The sequence below is a fragment of the Pogona vitticeps genome, chromosome 1, assembly GCF_051106095.1.
Source record: "Pogona vitticeps strain Pit_001003342236 chromosome 1, PviZW2.1, whole genome shotgun sequence".
NCBI lineage: Eukaryota > Metazoa > Chordata > Lepidosauria > Squamata > Agamidae > Pogona > Pogona vitticeps.
The window spans coordinates 112,687,208-112,703,740 of record NC_135783.1 but is presented as its reverse complement, the minus strand read 5'-3'; the positions used below and the strand labels follow the sequence as shown (position 1 = coordinate 112,703,740).

Sequence of the window (16,533 nt, the reverse complement as noted above, 5' to 3'; positions counted from 1 at the left end):
CCTCACCCCCATTTTAAACTCATGAAAACATCAAACGTGTCAAAGTGCCTATCTTCTCCTGAGAGACATAATTAGATACAACCTATTATCCACACATCAAAAATGTGACTTTCTGAGGCCACCTAGTGAACACACGGCAGAAATGAATCAAGGACCCCCTCTTTTACATTTGTGTCTCTTTGTGGCAATCAATGGTATGCCTGCATCTCTAATCCCCGTAAAGTAAAGTTGCTAAATACTCTTTGTCTATATTTCTCAGGGAAAGACTGCCAGCCCTCACCTCTCAGTAACAGTAATCCATAACCTGGACACTTGGAAATCCAGGTTCATGACTGCTTGTATCTGTGGAGAAAAACAGGTTTCTTTTCCAGAGGTTTCTTTAAACTCAGGTGAACATGCATTAAGCCAACAGCAAATGAATGTGATCGCTATTAACTGCTTATAGCAGTAATAGCAGTCAGGAATCGTACTATTATCATTGACTATTGGAAACCAGATTTCTGGCTGCGAAGCATGAGATTCCAGAGATTAGGGATGTGTCCTGTCTTTAGACAACTACTAAGACACTAAGGAGAGCTCAGATTGAGGGCACTGTGAGCTCTACACAACCTTGTAACTATTTTAAATAGGCGTGAGACTTGCATTCTAGAACTTTCTTCTTATAGAACCATAGAGTAATGGAATAATTTAGTTGGAAGAGGCTGTGACGGACAGATCAGGAACCACTCCTGTCCATCACAATTGAACCTTGACAGATCAACCAATGGGTGAACAGAAGAGGTGGAACGGAGAATATTTAAGAAGAATGGAAGGCAGTTAAAGTTCAGTTGGAGATATGAGTTAGCGTTAGAGAGGACTTCAGTCAGGGATGAAGTAGGGACCTCAGTTAAAGAGAAGAAGTTAGGCAGTCAGGAACAGTCTTGTGTTAGTGAAGAGTAAAAGAGAGACAGGAAAAGAAATGAATAAGAAAAGAAATGAATAAATACTTGTATTAACATGATTCTGCATAAACAAATATAACTGTTACTAAAGCACAGTTGATTGATTAAATGAAATAAGACCATCTTTGATTTACTTTATATGATTTACTTATGAACACTTTAATAAACTTTGTTTGAGTGAATAACACTGATTTAAGAATCATATTTGATGTATTGAGGTGGGATTCCTCTGGTGGCAGCGGAAAGAGTTGAAAACAAGTGTCACACCTGAAAGTGAACCTGGGTTGTGGAGAGAAACAAACAGGGGAACTGGGTGCATCACAAAAGTGGTGGCAGCGGTGGGATTTGAAGGAAATCCAGTGAGCCAAAATAAAGAGAAGTTTTCTGAGTCTGGGATTCAAAGGGAAAGAATACCAGAAAGCCTAAAGTAAAAAGAAATTCTCTGAGTCTAAGAGACCTGGTTGTCAGTAGCCCAAGTGAAGGAGTAGGGAACCCAAAAGCTTAAGGGGAAAAGCTTGATAGAGACTCCTGATTGTGGCAAGACAAAGGCAGGAAAAAGGACTCTGAGGAGATTTCTATACTGTGATTAAAAGTTTACCTCAAGCTGAGTGTGTGACAACCAAGAGGGCTAGCTTAGATCCCAGGGCTCTGAGAGGGGGAGCGCTAAGGGGATCAAAAGTGGAAGCCAAGGTCTAAAGAAACAGCTGAGGTGAATATAACTAAGGCTTATCAGAAAAGAAAAATATTGCTTGGAAAATCTGGGTGTCTGGAGACCAAGAGATATAAAGTAACAGACACAAGGAACAGAGAGGCTGAAGTCCAAAGATACAACGTAGCGATCTTAAGCTGCCAAAAGAAAGCTACATAGTTTAAATCTCTAACACAGGAAAAAAGAGGTCATTTTAAACAGAGGTTTGTAAATTGGAATTGGAGAGAAAGCAACCTGCCAACTTGTTCAAATTAAAAACAGTTGGGCATGCCTTCCAAGCGAGGGAAGAAGGCAGTTATGGAATTAGCTGAGGGTCAGACTTTACCTCAGGAAGAGGAAATTTCAGACCAAGAGGGCCAGGATTATCAGGGCTCGAGGGAACAGGAGGGTGCCTCAGGGAGAGAAAACAACTCCCTGGAGTTTTTAAAAAGGAAAATAGAAAAATAATATGAATTTCAGTTAAAACGATTAGAAAGGGAGATGGCCATAGCCATGGAACAAGAAAAGAGACAGCTAGAAGCTGAGTCTCAAAAGAGACAGCTAGAGGCTGAAGCTCAAAAGAGACAGCTGGAACTGGAAATGAGGGAAAAAGAGAGGCAACATCAACTAAAAAATGAAACAATTACAATTACAAATCCAAAACTATAATAATAATAAATCGAATCCTGAGGGGAATCAATTAAAAACAACTGAATATACAAAAGAAGTAATAAACTCAAAGTATTCTGAGAAAAAAATAGAGGGGAAGATAGAAAGACAGAACCCAGAGAGTACCTCAAAGATGAGCTGGCAGTTGGAAGCCATTTTAGAGAGAGATCCTCAGAACAAGGTAAACGCTTTGAAAGAAAGGGAGACAGAACCACTTATAATGAACAAAGAAATTTTAAAACTTGTTTCAGTTGTGGAAAACCAAATCATTTTCTTTCAAATTGTGAATTTATTAAAAACAAAGAAAGGGGACAACAGAAAACAGGGGGAGTTGTACCTAAAAAGATGTACTGTATACAAAAGCAGAATGAAAATTCTAAAGTGAGCCAAGATGGCAGTTCAACTGACGCAGGGGAGCAGGAGCAACTGCCTCCTCTAGCAGAGATAGTCCACTGCTATTACATTAAGACTAACAGGGAACTGATGAAATCAGCTGAAGAAAATATTAACATTAATAATACCAAATATCTAGCATTGAGAGACTCTTGTTCTCAGATAACTATATGCCATGCAGATATTATTTCACAGAAAGATATCATCAGTTAAAGGAATTGGGACAGAATTAGTTAAGTTACCAGTAGCTAAAGTACATATAAGGTATAAAGATTGGACTGGTAAATTTAAAGTAGCTGTTTCACATGAAATCCATACGCCTTGTTTAATTGGTTTAGATTTAATTAATTATATCAAAACTGGTATGATCTCCACACACTCACAGACAGAAAAGATAGAAAATCCTTATGGGTCCCTGAGGAAACTATAAGTGTTAGCCAATCACCTGAACTTGCAGGAGATATAGATAGAAATATCCACAAACAAATGGATACCCCTTTTGAGTACAGAGAGAGGTCTACAGTTGACATAGATGACTGGAGGAAGATGAAACATGTTAATGGTGGTTTCATATATATAAGATCACAAGATAGTCAGAACATACCAACTACAGTAACTAGAGAACAAGGGGGAGAAAAAAAAATGCTAGAGAGTCAAAGAAATAAATGGGTAAAAGAAAGCTGTAAAGGTATGAAAAAGCCCAAGGAAAGGAGTTTTAACCAGGAGATAGATAATAGCTCACAGAATTGGTTAAAAAAGTTTCAAGATATCAATCTATTGTTCTCTGAAAGTCCTGAGAAAATCTGTATAGACAAAGATCTTACACTTAAAGAAAAATCTTTATCAAAATCAGAGCCTAGTTTAAAAATGACTCCAGAAAAAAGGAAAAACTTACTGTACATGAGGCTCAGGAAACATCATACTGTCCTGAAGTTGTGAAACTGAAAACATGAGAGGGAAGTAAACTGCAGGTAGCAGAAATAGTATCTAGGAAAAGCATGCAGCTATCTGAAAAGGCTGATAATTCTGTGTCTGCACCCATAGCTAAAACCCAGCAACAAGAAACCCTATCTAAGAAATATAAGAATAAAGAATCAGAACTAGAAAAAATTAAATGTGCATCTAAAATTAAGCAAGTAGATAAAAGAGAAAGGCAAGGAGTATTAAGTAAAATTACTCTAGTCATAGAAAAAATGAAAGTTAAAAGACAAGACAAGAAGATCCAGTGGTTGAGCAGATGTAAAGAGACCCTGGAAAAGCTGCAGACTACATTAAAGAAAAGTCGGTGTGGTATCCAGAGACATCATTGTATCCAGAGAGCCCATGTCCAGAGACTTCATTGTATCCAGAGAGGTCGTGTCCAGAGACGTCGTATCCAGAGAGGTCGGGTCCACAGGAGTCACATCATGAGAGGTCCAGAGTTCCGAGGTCTCTTCATCATCATCGCTGTAGCAGGATTTGAACCAGGAGCCGTACAGAGCAAGGTGGACAACAAGAAAGACCAAGCAGGTGAGAGATATTTAATTGGCAACTGGAAGGGGAGAATTTTAATTGACGGGACATTTCAAAGAAAGAAACTTTATGGAACGTTGCGAACTGTGAAACTTAAAATCAACAAAATTGCAAGACAGACACTAAAACTAAAAGACTTTGCTGATGAGATCCAAAGAAAAGGAAAGACTCAAAATAAGATTGCATATGGATGGTCTCGAAGACCCAACGAATGACAGGAAGTAATCAGAAAACAACAACCTTATAATAACAAATATTAGAAGTGAAACTGTAATTAAAAGTTCTGGTTATGTTTTGCCATGTAGTAATGTAGCATTGTGCAAAGTAGTGTTAAAATTGATGACAAGTAATAAATAAATGAAAATGAAAATGTAATAAAATCCAAACTGGTCAAAATTAAAATGTTATAATTGCATGGAAAAAATATAAAAGAAATGGAAAAATATTTTAAAATGTAAGTTATAGAGTTTATATAAGTAATAAAAATGATGATACTGTATATGTAAAAAAAGTAATAGAGAAAATGTAAAAGTATAAAATGTTTATTTGGTTAATGTCTAAAGAATGGTTATATAATGAAAAAAAATTCTCTCATACGTTGTACATGAGGGTAAATCACTGTAGAGTTTACCTCCATGATACAAACTTTTCCAAGGGGGGAGGTGTGCTTTAGTAACAGTTATATTTGTTTATGCAGAATCATGTTAATACAAGTATTTATTCATTTCTTTGATGGTTTTTTTTAAGTAGTGGAAAACAATGAAAAAGCAGTAAGCAGCACAAGTACTACAACTAGATATTTTTTGAACATTATAATGAGTAACCACAATGGGTTATTTTTCACACCTGCCAATGAATAACAGGAACAAATTACTTTTAAAAAGCCTGTTTGTTCATATTTCTAAAGATTTTTTCTTTAAAAAAATTAAAATGAAAATAATAATGCAACAATGTTGCTGAACAATTTCATTTTGTCAGGCTTTGCTTTCAGTGAATGATTCCCTGCAATGTGTCATTCTGAAACACTGAACCTTTTGCAGTCTCTTACTGCCACCTTAAGTGATTCCTGGTCACTGCACATTACGGTACATGTTATAAAGACTGCCATTTTCCCATCCAAGTCAAATGAAGTGAGAAGACAGGCTCTTACAGTATTGGCAATTGTACAGAAAAGAGGCTTGCAGTAATTGTATCTTTTTCCCAATTCTATTGCCTAAATGTCCTCTTCTCTATAACTGTTAAAGATACAAAAGACTTAAAATCATTTTTTAACATCAAGAACTGTTTATCTGTATGTTATTGGATGATGTATTTGGCCCAAAGTGACAATGATCTATCTTTGTGTTCTAAGGGATTTTATATTTTTCTGTCATAATTTTGGAACTATTCAGTCCTTCCCCATACTAAGTTATAATACAATCACAGTTAAATTTTTAAAAAAATAAAAGACATGACACTGAAGTACAGAATAACTGTTCATCACTGCAGAAGCCTCTGTGCTGCAAGGTCAGAAGACTTGAGTCGTAAGATCGAATCCACATGATGGAGTGAGGCCCCGTTGCTTCTCCCAGCTGCCACAAACCTAGTGGTTCGAAAGCATGCAAAATGTGAGTAGATAAATAGGTAGCACCATGGTGGGAAAGTAACGGCATTCCGTGTCTAGTCGTGCTGGCCACATGACCACGGAAGATTGTCTTCAGACAAATGCTAGCTCTATGGGTTGGAAATGGAGATGAGCACCGCGCCCTAGAGTTGGACACTGCTTTAAACTTGCCTTTCTTGACCCAGATACTGGTAAATTGACAGGTGGATCTTTCACAATCAAGTAAGGAAAACTACTAATAGGTGTGGCTGTTGTGAAATTTAGTCATACTACACTGTTAATTGAGGGGACATGATGGCGCTGCGAGTTAAACTGCAGAAGCCTCTGTGCTGCAAGGTCGGAAGACCAGTAGTCGTAAGATCAAATCCACGCGATGGAGGGAGCTCCCGTTGCTTGTCCCAGCTCCTGCCAAGCTAACAGTTCGAAAGCATGTAAATGCAAGTAGGCAAATAGGTACCACCACGGCGGGAAGGTAACGGCATTCCGTGTCTAGTCACACTGGCCACGTGACCATGGAAGATTGTCTTCGGACAAATGCTAGCTCTATGGATTGGAAACGGAGATGAGCGCCACCCCCTTAGAGTCGGACACGACTAGACAAATTGTCAAGGGGAACTTTTACCTTTACCTTATTAGACATTGGAAAACATTTTTTCCCTTTATGAGCGAAACTATGGGTGTCCTTTTTTCTGGGTGTTGGTTATGATTTACTAAGCCATATTGTGAAAGTATTTGCTCTCAGCTGTTAGATGAAAAAAACAAACCAAGGATGACCAAGTAAATTCAGCACTCTTAGATCAAGGCTTTTCAAGTCAGACTCAGAATTACTTGTATTGTAATTCTATGGAAGTCTGTAGTGGGCTGAATTGAGATGGGGCACCTTGCTGCAGGTGCCAGGTGTTTCCCACTGTACCTTTGTGGGAGAAAAGACAGCCTTTGAGACCTTCAGCAAGCTACCAGTCCCAGAGGGCCTACAGAGGAAAGGAGTGGTGAGAAAATACTAAGGGCAAGATCTAATGGTTAGATCCAACTGATATAGATTCAATGCATAATAACCCTGGCAACTTTTGTACAAGTGCCACAGATTCAATGAGTCTATTCAATTTGGAACAATTGTATAAAAGTTTCATATGCAATATTAACTGTTCCTTTATTTAGTATGTGATGTTGAATATAAATGTGCTAAACTAAGTAACATAAAACTTTGAGTGCAGAACTTTTAATGTCTCTTTCAATTAAATACATGAATGAAAATTCATCTACAATTTGTTTGTCATTTGTTTTTACAATTGCATACTTAGCTCTTGAAGAGATTACTTTACAAGGTAACTATTGTCTGCAACAAGGCTCTGATGCCTGAGCTGCAATAAGAACCACAAATTATTCTCTCAATAATAGACCTGGAAACCCTTTCCAACTGGTACATTAAGAAACAAAATGTCATCAAGAGTTATTTCAATGAGAATAAAGTGAAAATAAAATCTGTTTTACCCTTGCTGTAGGCATTGATGGTTTATAGAATAATTTACAGATGAAAAAAGCACAGCAAAACTCCATTATTCAACTCAACTAAAATCTCCAAGTCTTCCTGTTCAACGCATACTCTGCCAGTGCTATTTTGTAATTTTCAAGCAATCAAAACACAGTTCAATTTTTCTTTAATAAGCATGCCTAGGCATCTTCTTGATCCCAAAGCAAAACACAGACAGATAACTGTATTGTCTTACTGATTTCATGACATGTGCGACAATAACTTTTTCTTAAGCACACTTCACTGAGCACTCCAAATAACAATGCAATCAAACAAACATTGCACATCACATAAGTGTTCTGTCTATGACATGGGAATGATTGCTGTTCTATTGCTCAAGGAAGTAGAGCTGAGTGGTTTAAATTTGCCTCCTATAGCAACATATCATTTTCGTGGTCTTTTCCATGAGATGTAAGTAATGCAGTTCAAGCCCAGAAGAAAATATAGCTGTACTGATACCGGGGAAAGACAGCAATTACTGTCTAGTTCAAAATGCTTCCCAATAAAAATGCTGAATAAAACAATCTTGTATTTTGCCCCTAAACGGAAAATTGATTTACCCAATTTTGCATGTGGTTGTCAAGTCAACACAAAGTCAACAAATGTCTGTCGCAACTGGTGTGGTAATTTTTCAGAAAGGATTGAGACTGTGTCTTAACAATTCCACTTGTCATGCTTTACAAGAAATTGTGTCTGAAAACGCTCATGATGCAGATATAAAATTGGTCAACAAAGGGTTCAACTATGTAGAAAGGTTATCCCACATTTATTTGGGTTGGTTTTAAGGTTCTTTTTTAAAAATACCAGTTTCTGTTCCTGAAATCATCCCCATTGCAAGAAGCCACACATCTTCAAACTGATCATTTTCATCTGGATCCTCCCCATGTCTCACAAATACACCTAAGTGCAACCCATAAATCCTCCTTTGAACACAAAATGAAGTGCAGCATGAATAGAATCTGATTCAGACTAAGTAATTCAGTAATCAGATATTCAAGTGATTATTTGGGAATGGGGTACAGATTTTATGTGCCTCCAAGACATTTCCAAAGTATGAATCAATCTTGAAAATGTCCTGTCCTCAACAACCCCGCCTAGCTCTTGCAAATTCAACCTGTGGCTTCCTTCGGGGACTCAATCCATCTCCTATACGGTCTTCCTCTTTTCCTGCTGCTCTCCAGCATCACTGTTTCTTCCAGGGAATCTTTTCTTTTCATAAAGTGCCCAAAGGTTTCATCATTTCTGCCTCCAGAAACAGTTCAGGCTCAATCTGCTCATGTTTATCTTTCCAGCAGCCCAGGGTATCTATTTCAAATGTATCAACTGCCTTTCAGTTAGCTTTCTGTATTATCCAGTTTTCACACCCATACATAGCAGTCAGGAATACAAGAGTGTGAATGATCATGATCTTGGCCTCCAGTGACACATCTTTGTGTGTGTCCTGTGCCGTCAAGTCAGAGCTGACTTACAGTATATCACAGAACTGAGTACACACCCTCACATTTCATAAATATTTTAGTATATCTTTTCATGTGACAACACTGAAGAAATGACGCTTGGCTACAATGCAAAGCAGTGAGTATACAGCTTGTATAACAGTGTACGATGTGCTGTCCCCTCAAAAGAATGCAACACACAGCCATTAATGTCTAAACCTCTGGCAACAAAAGTGAGTACACTCCTAAGTGAGAATGTCCAAACTGGGCACAAAGTGTCAAGATTTTGTGTTGCCACCATTATTTTCCAGCACTGCCTTAAACCTCTTGGGCATAGAGTTCACCAGAGCTTCACAGGTTGACAGTGGAATCCTCTTCCACTGCTCCATGAGGACATCACAGAACTCTTAGATGTTGGAGACCTTGTGCACCTCCACCTTCCATTTCAGATGCCCCACAGATGCTCAATAGGGTTTAGACATGCTTGACCAGTCCGTCACCTTTACCCTCAGCTTCTTTAGCAAGGCAGTGGTCGTTTTGGAAGTGTGTTTGGTTTCGTTATCGTGTTGGAATACTGCCCTGCGGCCCAGTCTCCGAAGGGAGAGGATCATGCCCTGCTTCAGTACGTCACAGTACATGTTGGCATTCATGGTTCCCTCAATGAACTGTAGCTCCCCAGTGTCGGCAGCACTCATGCAGCCCCAGACCATGACACTCCCACCACGCTTGGCTGCAGGCACAACACACTTCTTTGTACTCAACTGGTTGCCACCATACACGCTTGACGCTATTTGAATCAAGTAAGTTTATCTTGGTCTCATTGGACCACAGGACACGGTTCCAGAAATCCATGTCCTTGGTCTGCTTGTCTGCAGCAAACCATATGTGGGCTTTCTTGTGCATCATTTCTAAGTCCTTCATTGCTTCCCTTCCAAGTCTCAGTCTTCTTCTGATTTTTTTGCTTGCAATCTCCATTTGGCTTGATGACTGAACTGAGGGACACAAAATCTTTAATAATTTCAATATCTTCACATTGTCAACACTGAGGTCCTGTAGTAATCATTTTTGCCTTCTTAATGCCATGCTCCCCTTCACGGATTGCTGATGTTGGGAACGTGTGAAAGCAAGAGGAGAAGGGGACGACAGAGGACGACATGGCTGGATAGTGTCATCAAAGCTACCAACATGAATTTGACCAAACTCCAGGAGGATGTGGAAGACAGAAGGGCCTGGCGTGGGGTCACACAGCTGGATACAACTTGACAACAACAACGCCCTGCTTTCACACTTTGTTCTTCCTCTTTCAAAAACTAAATAGTGACACAAAAGTAGTTACAACCATCTTGATTTCTTTAGAATTCTGTTCATAATCATGATCTACCTGGACAAGGAAAGTAACATCAGAAAAGCACATTTACATAAACTCTAGCTGCAGCTCAGGAGTTAGAGAAATCTCTATGAGAAAGCTCACAGAATATGTTATTAAAATATCTAAGAATGTCCTTATCTAATATTGCACCATATATCCAGGGAGAGAAACCAAAACCCCATTGGATAATACACTCCTGTCAGTCAATATTCTCACCTTCTCCAAAACAAAACTGCCTTTCCTTTCCTACAAACAGCAGCTGGAGTTTCCTGCATCATCTGCCTCCTCTAATCTTCTCTTTACTCATTTTCTGTCCATTTTTGTCCTCCAAACTAAGCTTTCCCATTCTTGGCCCTAATCTGTCCGAAGAGCATGCCAGCAGTTCCAACCCTTCCAACCCATACACCAACCGTGGAAAGTTCAGAAACGAGAATGTGCAGAGTGTTTGCACACACTCACTTTTACAACAACTGTACAAAATAATACTTAAAAATGGTGTTTGTGGTGGGAATTTTGGCTGCGAAATGAAACAAACCACATGCAGTCTTCCTGAGTTAAGAGTACTTTGTTTCTCGCCCTGCTTCCAGAACTCAACTACTGAGTTTGATTTATGCGGATTTACTATTTTGCCGTCCCAAACGGTTCGTCAAGTTCCTTTTTTAAAAAGCAGTTAACCCAAAATAAAGCACCATCACAACCGAGTCCTCCCGAAGAGACCGCAAATAAATGGAAGGCAACGCTAGAAAACATGGGATACCCCTCTGCGACTTAGTTGGCCCAGAAGCCTCTTTTACGGCGTCTGCGTTGCCGAACCCCGGCAGGGTCACGTGACTCTTCCCCTTCCCAGTAGAACTCCAACGCCCAGAATTCTCTGGGCGGGAAGCGCCTACGGCGTGCCGTCGGTTGCTATGGCGCCCGAACGGCGATTCTAGGGTGGGCCCAATGCCCTTACCGCCGCTTGCCCCTGCGCGGGTCTTCGCCGAGCTGATCCCTCCCGCCCAAAACGGGACAGACAGGCGGGAGAAGGAGGCGCCCGGGGGCGCAGGAGGGACCTCGGCGTCTTCCTTGCCGCCCGGCAGAGAGGTTCATGTGAGCGGCACCGCGGAGCTCAGCGCCAGCCCCGACCGCGCGGAAGTGACCATTCACCTGAGCAGCAGCAAAGGGGAGGCCGCGGCCGCCCGCAGCAGCGTCACCCGGAGGCTGGATTATATCGTCCAGACGGCCCGGCAGCGGGGAGAGCTCTCGGTGGGTGGGTGGGTGTTTTGGGTGCGCGGCCTCCCCAGATCCTTTCCTTGCCTCCCACCCGCTTGAGAAAGAAAAAGGGAAAAAAAAGAGGGATAGCGGCTCTTCGTTGGCGGGGGGGACTTTGTTGGCGGACACTTCCGATGGCGGCTGCCTTCGTCGCTTCTAAGGCGAAGCCTCGGCGGTTGCCAAAACAGCCGCGACCACCACTAGCTGCGAACGTATACGAATTAGTGTTTCACCCTCGTGGTTCCCGGTGTGATGTGTGGTGGGCAGAGCGACGGTTTGGGACTCTAAAGGGGAATCGAACCCTGTTCTCCACAGTCCCGGTCCTTCATGTTTTCTCAGATATATATATATGCGACATTGTCATTCTAGATGTCACTCTATATATGAAACTGAGACTCTCTTTCTCACTGGACCCGGGATCAGGCAGGGAGCTTCGGGTTCGGGAAGCGATTTGAACCTGGCCCTGCTATTGTGATTCCCCCCTGCTAGGAGTTTGGAGAGTGACCTCAAAGGGAGCGCTGGATAGACAGCTGACATATAAAATCCAGGCGCATGATAGACACCCATAGCAAGGGACTGAATGTAAGCCTACATTTCTTAAGCCATTACCAAATGTAAGACTTCTACTGTTCTCCGCTGCCACTGTCATTTTCTTCACTTCTACCATGCCTTGTGTACTTCAACACAAGGCTAGGTTAAAAACTGTCCATAGTCCCTATGTTAACACACATGATTCCTCTGCATCTTCAGTTTCCCCTCTTTTTTCTCTCTTCCCCTCCCCCAACACCCACCTCTCATCTGCTCAGACCTAATGTTTGTTTTCTGTCTTCCTGAAGAATTTTTACAACAGGATTGTAAAACAAACAGGCCTAATTACTGCATTTAACCCATGAACATTTAGAATGTGGAAGGTATTTCATTTACATTTAATTCCATTTCATTCTGGCTCTTAATGTTTGAAACAGTGGACGTCTCCAGGAAAGCTTACATGAAAATATAATGGCTAGTCTTTATGGTGCCACTTGTTTTTGGTATTGTTTTGTTTAGTTTTGTATCTTTGGATTTTGTCTGATATGCTGGCGAGACTTTGAAACCCAGCTCAGATTAAACCTTGCCAGTGTATAATCAGATACCGTGTTTCACTGAAAGTAAGACAGGATCTTATATTAATTTTTGCTCCAAAAACACATTAGGGTTTATTTTCAGGGGATGTTTTATTTATTTTTTCATGTACAACAATCTGCATTTATTCAGATATAGTCATGTCATCTTCTGGTTGCTGCACAAGGGTGGAGGGCAGGGTTTCACTTAACTGGGGCTTATTTTTGGGGTAGGGCTTATATTATGAGCATCCTGAAAAATCATACTAGGGCTTATTTTCAGGTTAGGTCTTATTTTCGGGAAAACGGTATATTGTTGTCATGTTTTCAACCGTCAAAAGTTACATCAAAACTTAATTTCCACCCCATAACATTAATGGGCATCTTATGGGGAAACAGTTCCTTTCACCATGTCCTAATTTATTCATTTTAAGTAAGCCTTCAGAAGCTATGATATGACACACAACATATAGCCATTTGTATACCACTATCCAGACCCAAATCTTCCCCCTTGAGAATGTTATAAGGATAATGGTAGCATGTAGCATATATATATGGTACATTCTTCAGACTGCTGTACCTTGCTTGCTTTTTATTTTTCTTCTTAGCTTTTAAAAAAATGCCTCTCACTCCAAAATGGTGGTGGTGGTGGCACTGGTCAGGATGCCTGCAATGTGAAGCTTTAATATATTACTCTTCTACATTCTCAGGATTGATTTGGCGGTATAGTGCAGGTTACTAAACATCATGGAATGTGACACTGGGAGCAAAAATGTTTGCACATACAAAGATGAAAGGAAGATATACTGTCTGTTATGATGATGCCCTGTGCACTCAAATTGCAAACATGTCACTCTTTGAAAAAATGTCTTCCAATTCCCATGATAATATTTCATTTTATAAGCTGCTCTGTATCAATTTCTGTAGTAATACATAAGACCACATGGGGAAAGTATTTTTATCCATTTCAAAAAAGCAGTTTTGAATTTTAAAAAAGCATTTTAAAAACTGACAAGCATACATGATAGTTTGAACTAATATAGGTCACATATATATTTAAATAACTTTCAAAAATGCTCTTCTACAGTGTTCGTTAAATTATTCCTATAATCTGAAACTTTCCTACTGTTTATAAGCAATGCATTTTACACAATTTGTATAAATGAAGCACATTTGGAGGACATCATGAATTCAAAACTTCGTTGATTGAAGTGCTTTTGTATTTTTGGATTACCATTTTTCTGTTATTAAGTTCCTTATTTTGTTCAGTGTAACCAAATACATTTATCATTATTTTCTGTTGATTTATTAATAAATATATCTTACTCAAGTTATGCTTGTGTTAACACAAGTTGGAACAGTATATTACCCTTTCTGAGGGTGAAGGGGTGCCTGAACAAAATTATGGTTGGATTCATTTACAACTAAATAGTCATTCTTAGAGACCGATTTAAAATTTTAAGTGGATTGGTTTCAATAAAAAGTTTAATTATGACTAGTGAGAATCTAACTCATTCTCATTTTCAATAAATCTAAGTAATTTTTTATCTCAAAATATGTTGCTGTAGTCTATTATTCATTAAGATCCATAGGTCTCTTTCCAGCTCCATAGTTCTACTGTTGTTATTGAAATAACAAAATAATTTGTTGTTGTGTTTTGTTGTAGGAGAAGAATTTGAGTGTGACAAAAAACTTCAGTAGAATTGGCAATGCTTATAAGATGGAAGCAGAGGCAAGTATTCTAAGTACAGTATGAACATTGACAAGAACACAATATTATCATTTATTTGGAGGTAATTCCCATTGAGGTGAAAATATGATTACTTCCAAGTACAATTAGGTGCTTGTTAATAATTTTCATGACTGGTGTTTATTTAGAAATTAGAAGCTGCTTGTATGCATCATTCTTTGGAGAATGATGTGTGTGAAGTCTAGTTTAACATTTATCTCTACAAAGTTCTTATTTTTACTTGTACTTTTATTCAATTTATAAAACAAATATATGTATCAAAGTTGAAAATCAATGAAAGAAAGGTTAAGAATTTTACATTCTCCTTGCTACCATTATATATTAATTTTTTTAATCTTATAAAGAATTTGTTGTCAGTGGTTGGGTGGGTGTCCTGTGCTGTCAGGTCAGAATTTACATAGCAACCCTAATAGGGTTTTCAAGGTAAGTGTTAATTGATCTTATATGCCAGTTTTTTATTAGATTGGGCTGCAGCACTCGGAAGATTCAACATATTTTTTTTAACATTCATATACAGGTCTGCATTACATTCAATGACTTTGGGAAAATGCAAGAAGTCTGTAACTTTCTTGTTGAGAAGCTAGATAGTTCTGTCACGATTGGCCCACCTCATTTTTATCATACAATGGAGGCTATAAATATCCTTCGGTAAGTTACCTTTTCCTAGTGTCAAAGGGATCAAACTTAGAGATGACTTCTTAAAACAGGATGGACAAAGGTGGAGCCTGGTAGATGTTGCTGGCCTGCAGTAATTAATGTGGCGTTTGTGGCTAGAGCCAATGAAAGATGCAGTCTGAACAATTCTAGTTTGCCCACCTGTCCTAAGTTAGTTTTGCTTTGTTTCAGACCTCTGCCATTTTAATCAGTCACTGCTCAGGAAATGTGTTCACATATAAATCATTACGTACCACTGAAGTGTGGTCTACAAGTAACTTGAGGCTAATATCCTATGTACATGCAACTCGAAATAAATCCATTGGAATGCAACAAGATTTCTGAGTTAAAAGGGAATAAAGTTATGCTATTGTTTGCGAAGGTTTCTAGCTTTAAGGAGTGGACAATAAATAGCTGCAGAATTTAAGGAAGGTTTTAGTAGACAAAACTGTAGCTTACCTATTTTTTTCTTCTGTCCAGGCGCCAGGTATGTCTTGCAGCTGTTGGAAGTGCCCAGCAAAAAGCCCAAGAAGTTTGTCAGTTGTTCGGCCACTCCCTGGGGAAGCCTTTGCTGATAAGGGAAGAGGAAGCAAAGGAGTGGGAAGGCCATCTTGGAAACCAGGTGGCCGTACCTTCACATTCACTGAGTTTGCAACAGAGAGTTCAAAGTGCCACCATCTATGCTTTCTCAAGGATATTTGCCATTTTTGAAATAAAAGGGGAAAGAAAGAGGAAAAAAGCTGCTCTTCTAAATATGAACTGATTTGTTACCGAGGCCTCAAACTGTTTTTCCCCCCTTTGAGAAGAAAAATGTCATTATGCTCAGCTTGATTTTCCGTAATCAGAAAATTAAAGTGATAGTGAGATGCCGTTCATACTTTTAAAATCATTTCATGAAGTTCTAATAGAGGTTGTTGTGGCGTTCACCCTTGTGCCTCTTTTGCTTGACCTTCAAGCCTCAGAACACACAAAGGCAAACACTCTCCTCTTTAACACTGCTGCCACCAGGTGATCCCTAAATCACCATTACCTCAGAAAGATTCAAGTCCACTCTTCAAGTTCTAGTAAATAAAACTTTTGTTTATTGATTACAGATATTGATTCATAAATATCTTCAGCAGCTAATCACACCTCAGAATTTCTCAAACTACACACTCTATTACACTCATACTCTCTATTGCCCACTTTTTCTTACATTTCTCTTACTGACTCAATCTACCCCCTCACTGACTCAGGCTCCTCCTCTTATAGCATCTCTCTCTTGGTTCCGCCTCTAAGCAACATTAATATGCATGAAGCATTTCCATTACATAACAAACATGAACCATAAACCTAATAAATAGAGAACGCTACAGTTGTAGATCTAGTTACCTTCAGTGAATTCAGTGGCTGACTCGACTTGCCGTGTAATTCTTGGAAGGGGGAATCTCATGGCTGAATTTTTTTTTGTAATCACAGAGCGACTTCCATGAATGGAAGCTCCCAACTTTGGATCCCACCCTATGTGTGCTTGAAATACCAACTGCAGAATCAAGTTTTTTACTAATATACCATTTACTAGAATGGTTTTGTTTGGTGTTTCTTCTTCCTTTGTAAGGAAGTGTGATACTTTTTCAAGTAAAAAAAAATCAGTGTA

General features: G+C 39.3%; 1 protein-coding gene across 1 annotated transcript; it reads left to right on the top strand.

Annotated features, from left to right (window-relative positions):
- The first annotated feature begins 11,017 nt into the window (after positions 1–11,017).
- On the top strand, positions 11,018–15,990 carry IRAK1BP1 (interleukin 1 receptor associated kinase 1 binding protein 1). The gene is made up of 4 exons (XM_020806155.3): positions 11,018–11,387; positions 14,160–14,225; positions 14,761–14,891; positions 15,378–15,990. Exons 1-4 carry the CDS (start codon positions 11,085–11,087, stop codon positions 15,658–15,660), a joined length of 783 nt encoding a protein of 260 aa, XP_020661814.3. The 5' UTR covers positions 11,018–11,084; the 3' UTR covers positions 15,661–15,990.
- Positions 15,991–16,533: the final 543 nt, after the last annotated feature.

Excerpts from the sequence above, each read along its gene's own strand:
- IRAK1BP1 (XM_020806155.3), top strand. The coding sequence starts at position 11,085 with ATGCCCTTACCGCCGCTTGCCCCTGCGCGGGTCTTCGCCGAGCTGATC. Across the intron at positions 11,388-14,159 it reads GGCAGCGGGGAGAGCTCTCG|GAGAAGAATTTGAGTGTGAC; the intron begins GTGGGTGGGTGG and ends GTTTTGTTGTAG. Across the intron at positions 14,892-15,377 it reads GAGGCTATAAATATCCTTCG|GCGCCAGGTATGTCTTGCAG; the intron begins GTAAGTTACCTT and ends TCTTCTGTCCAG.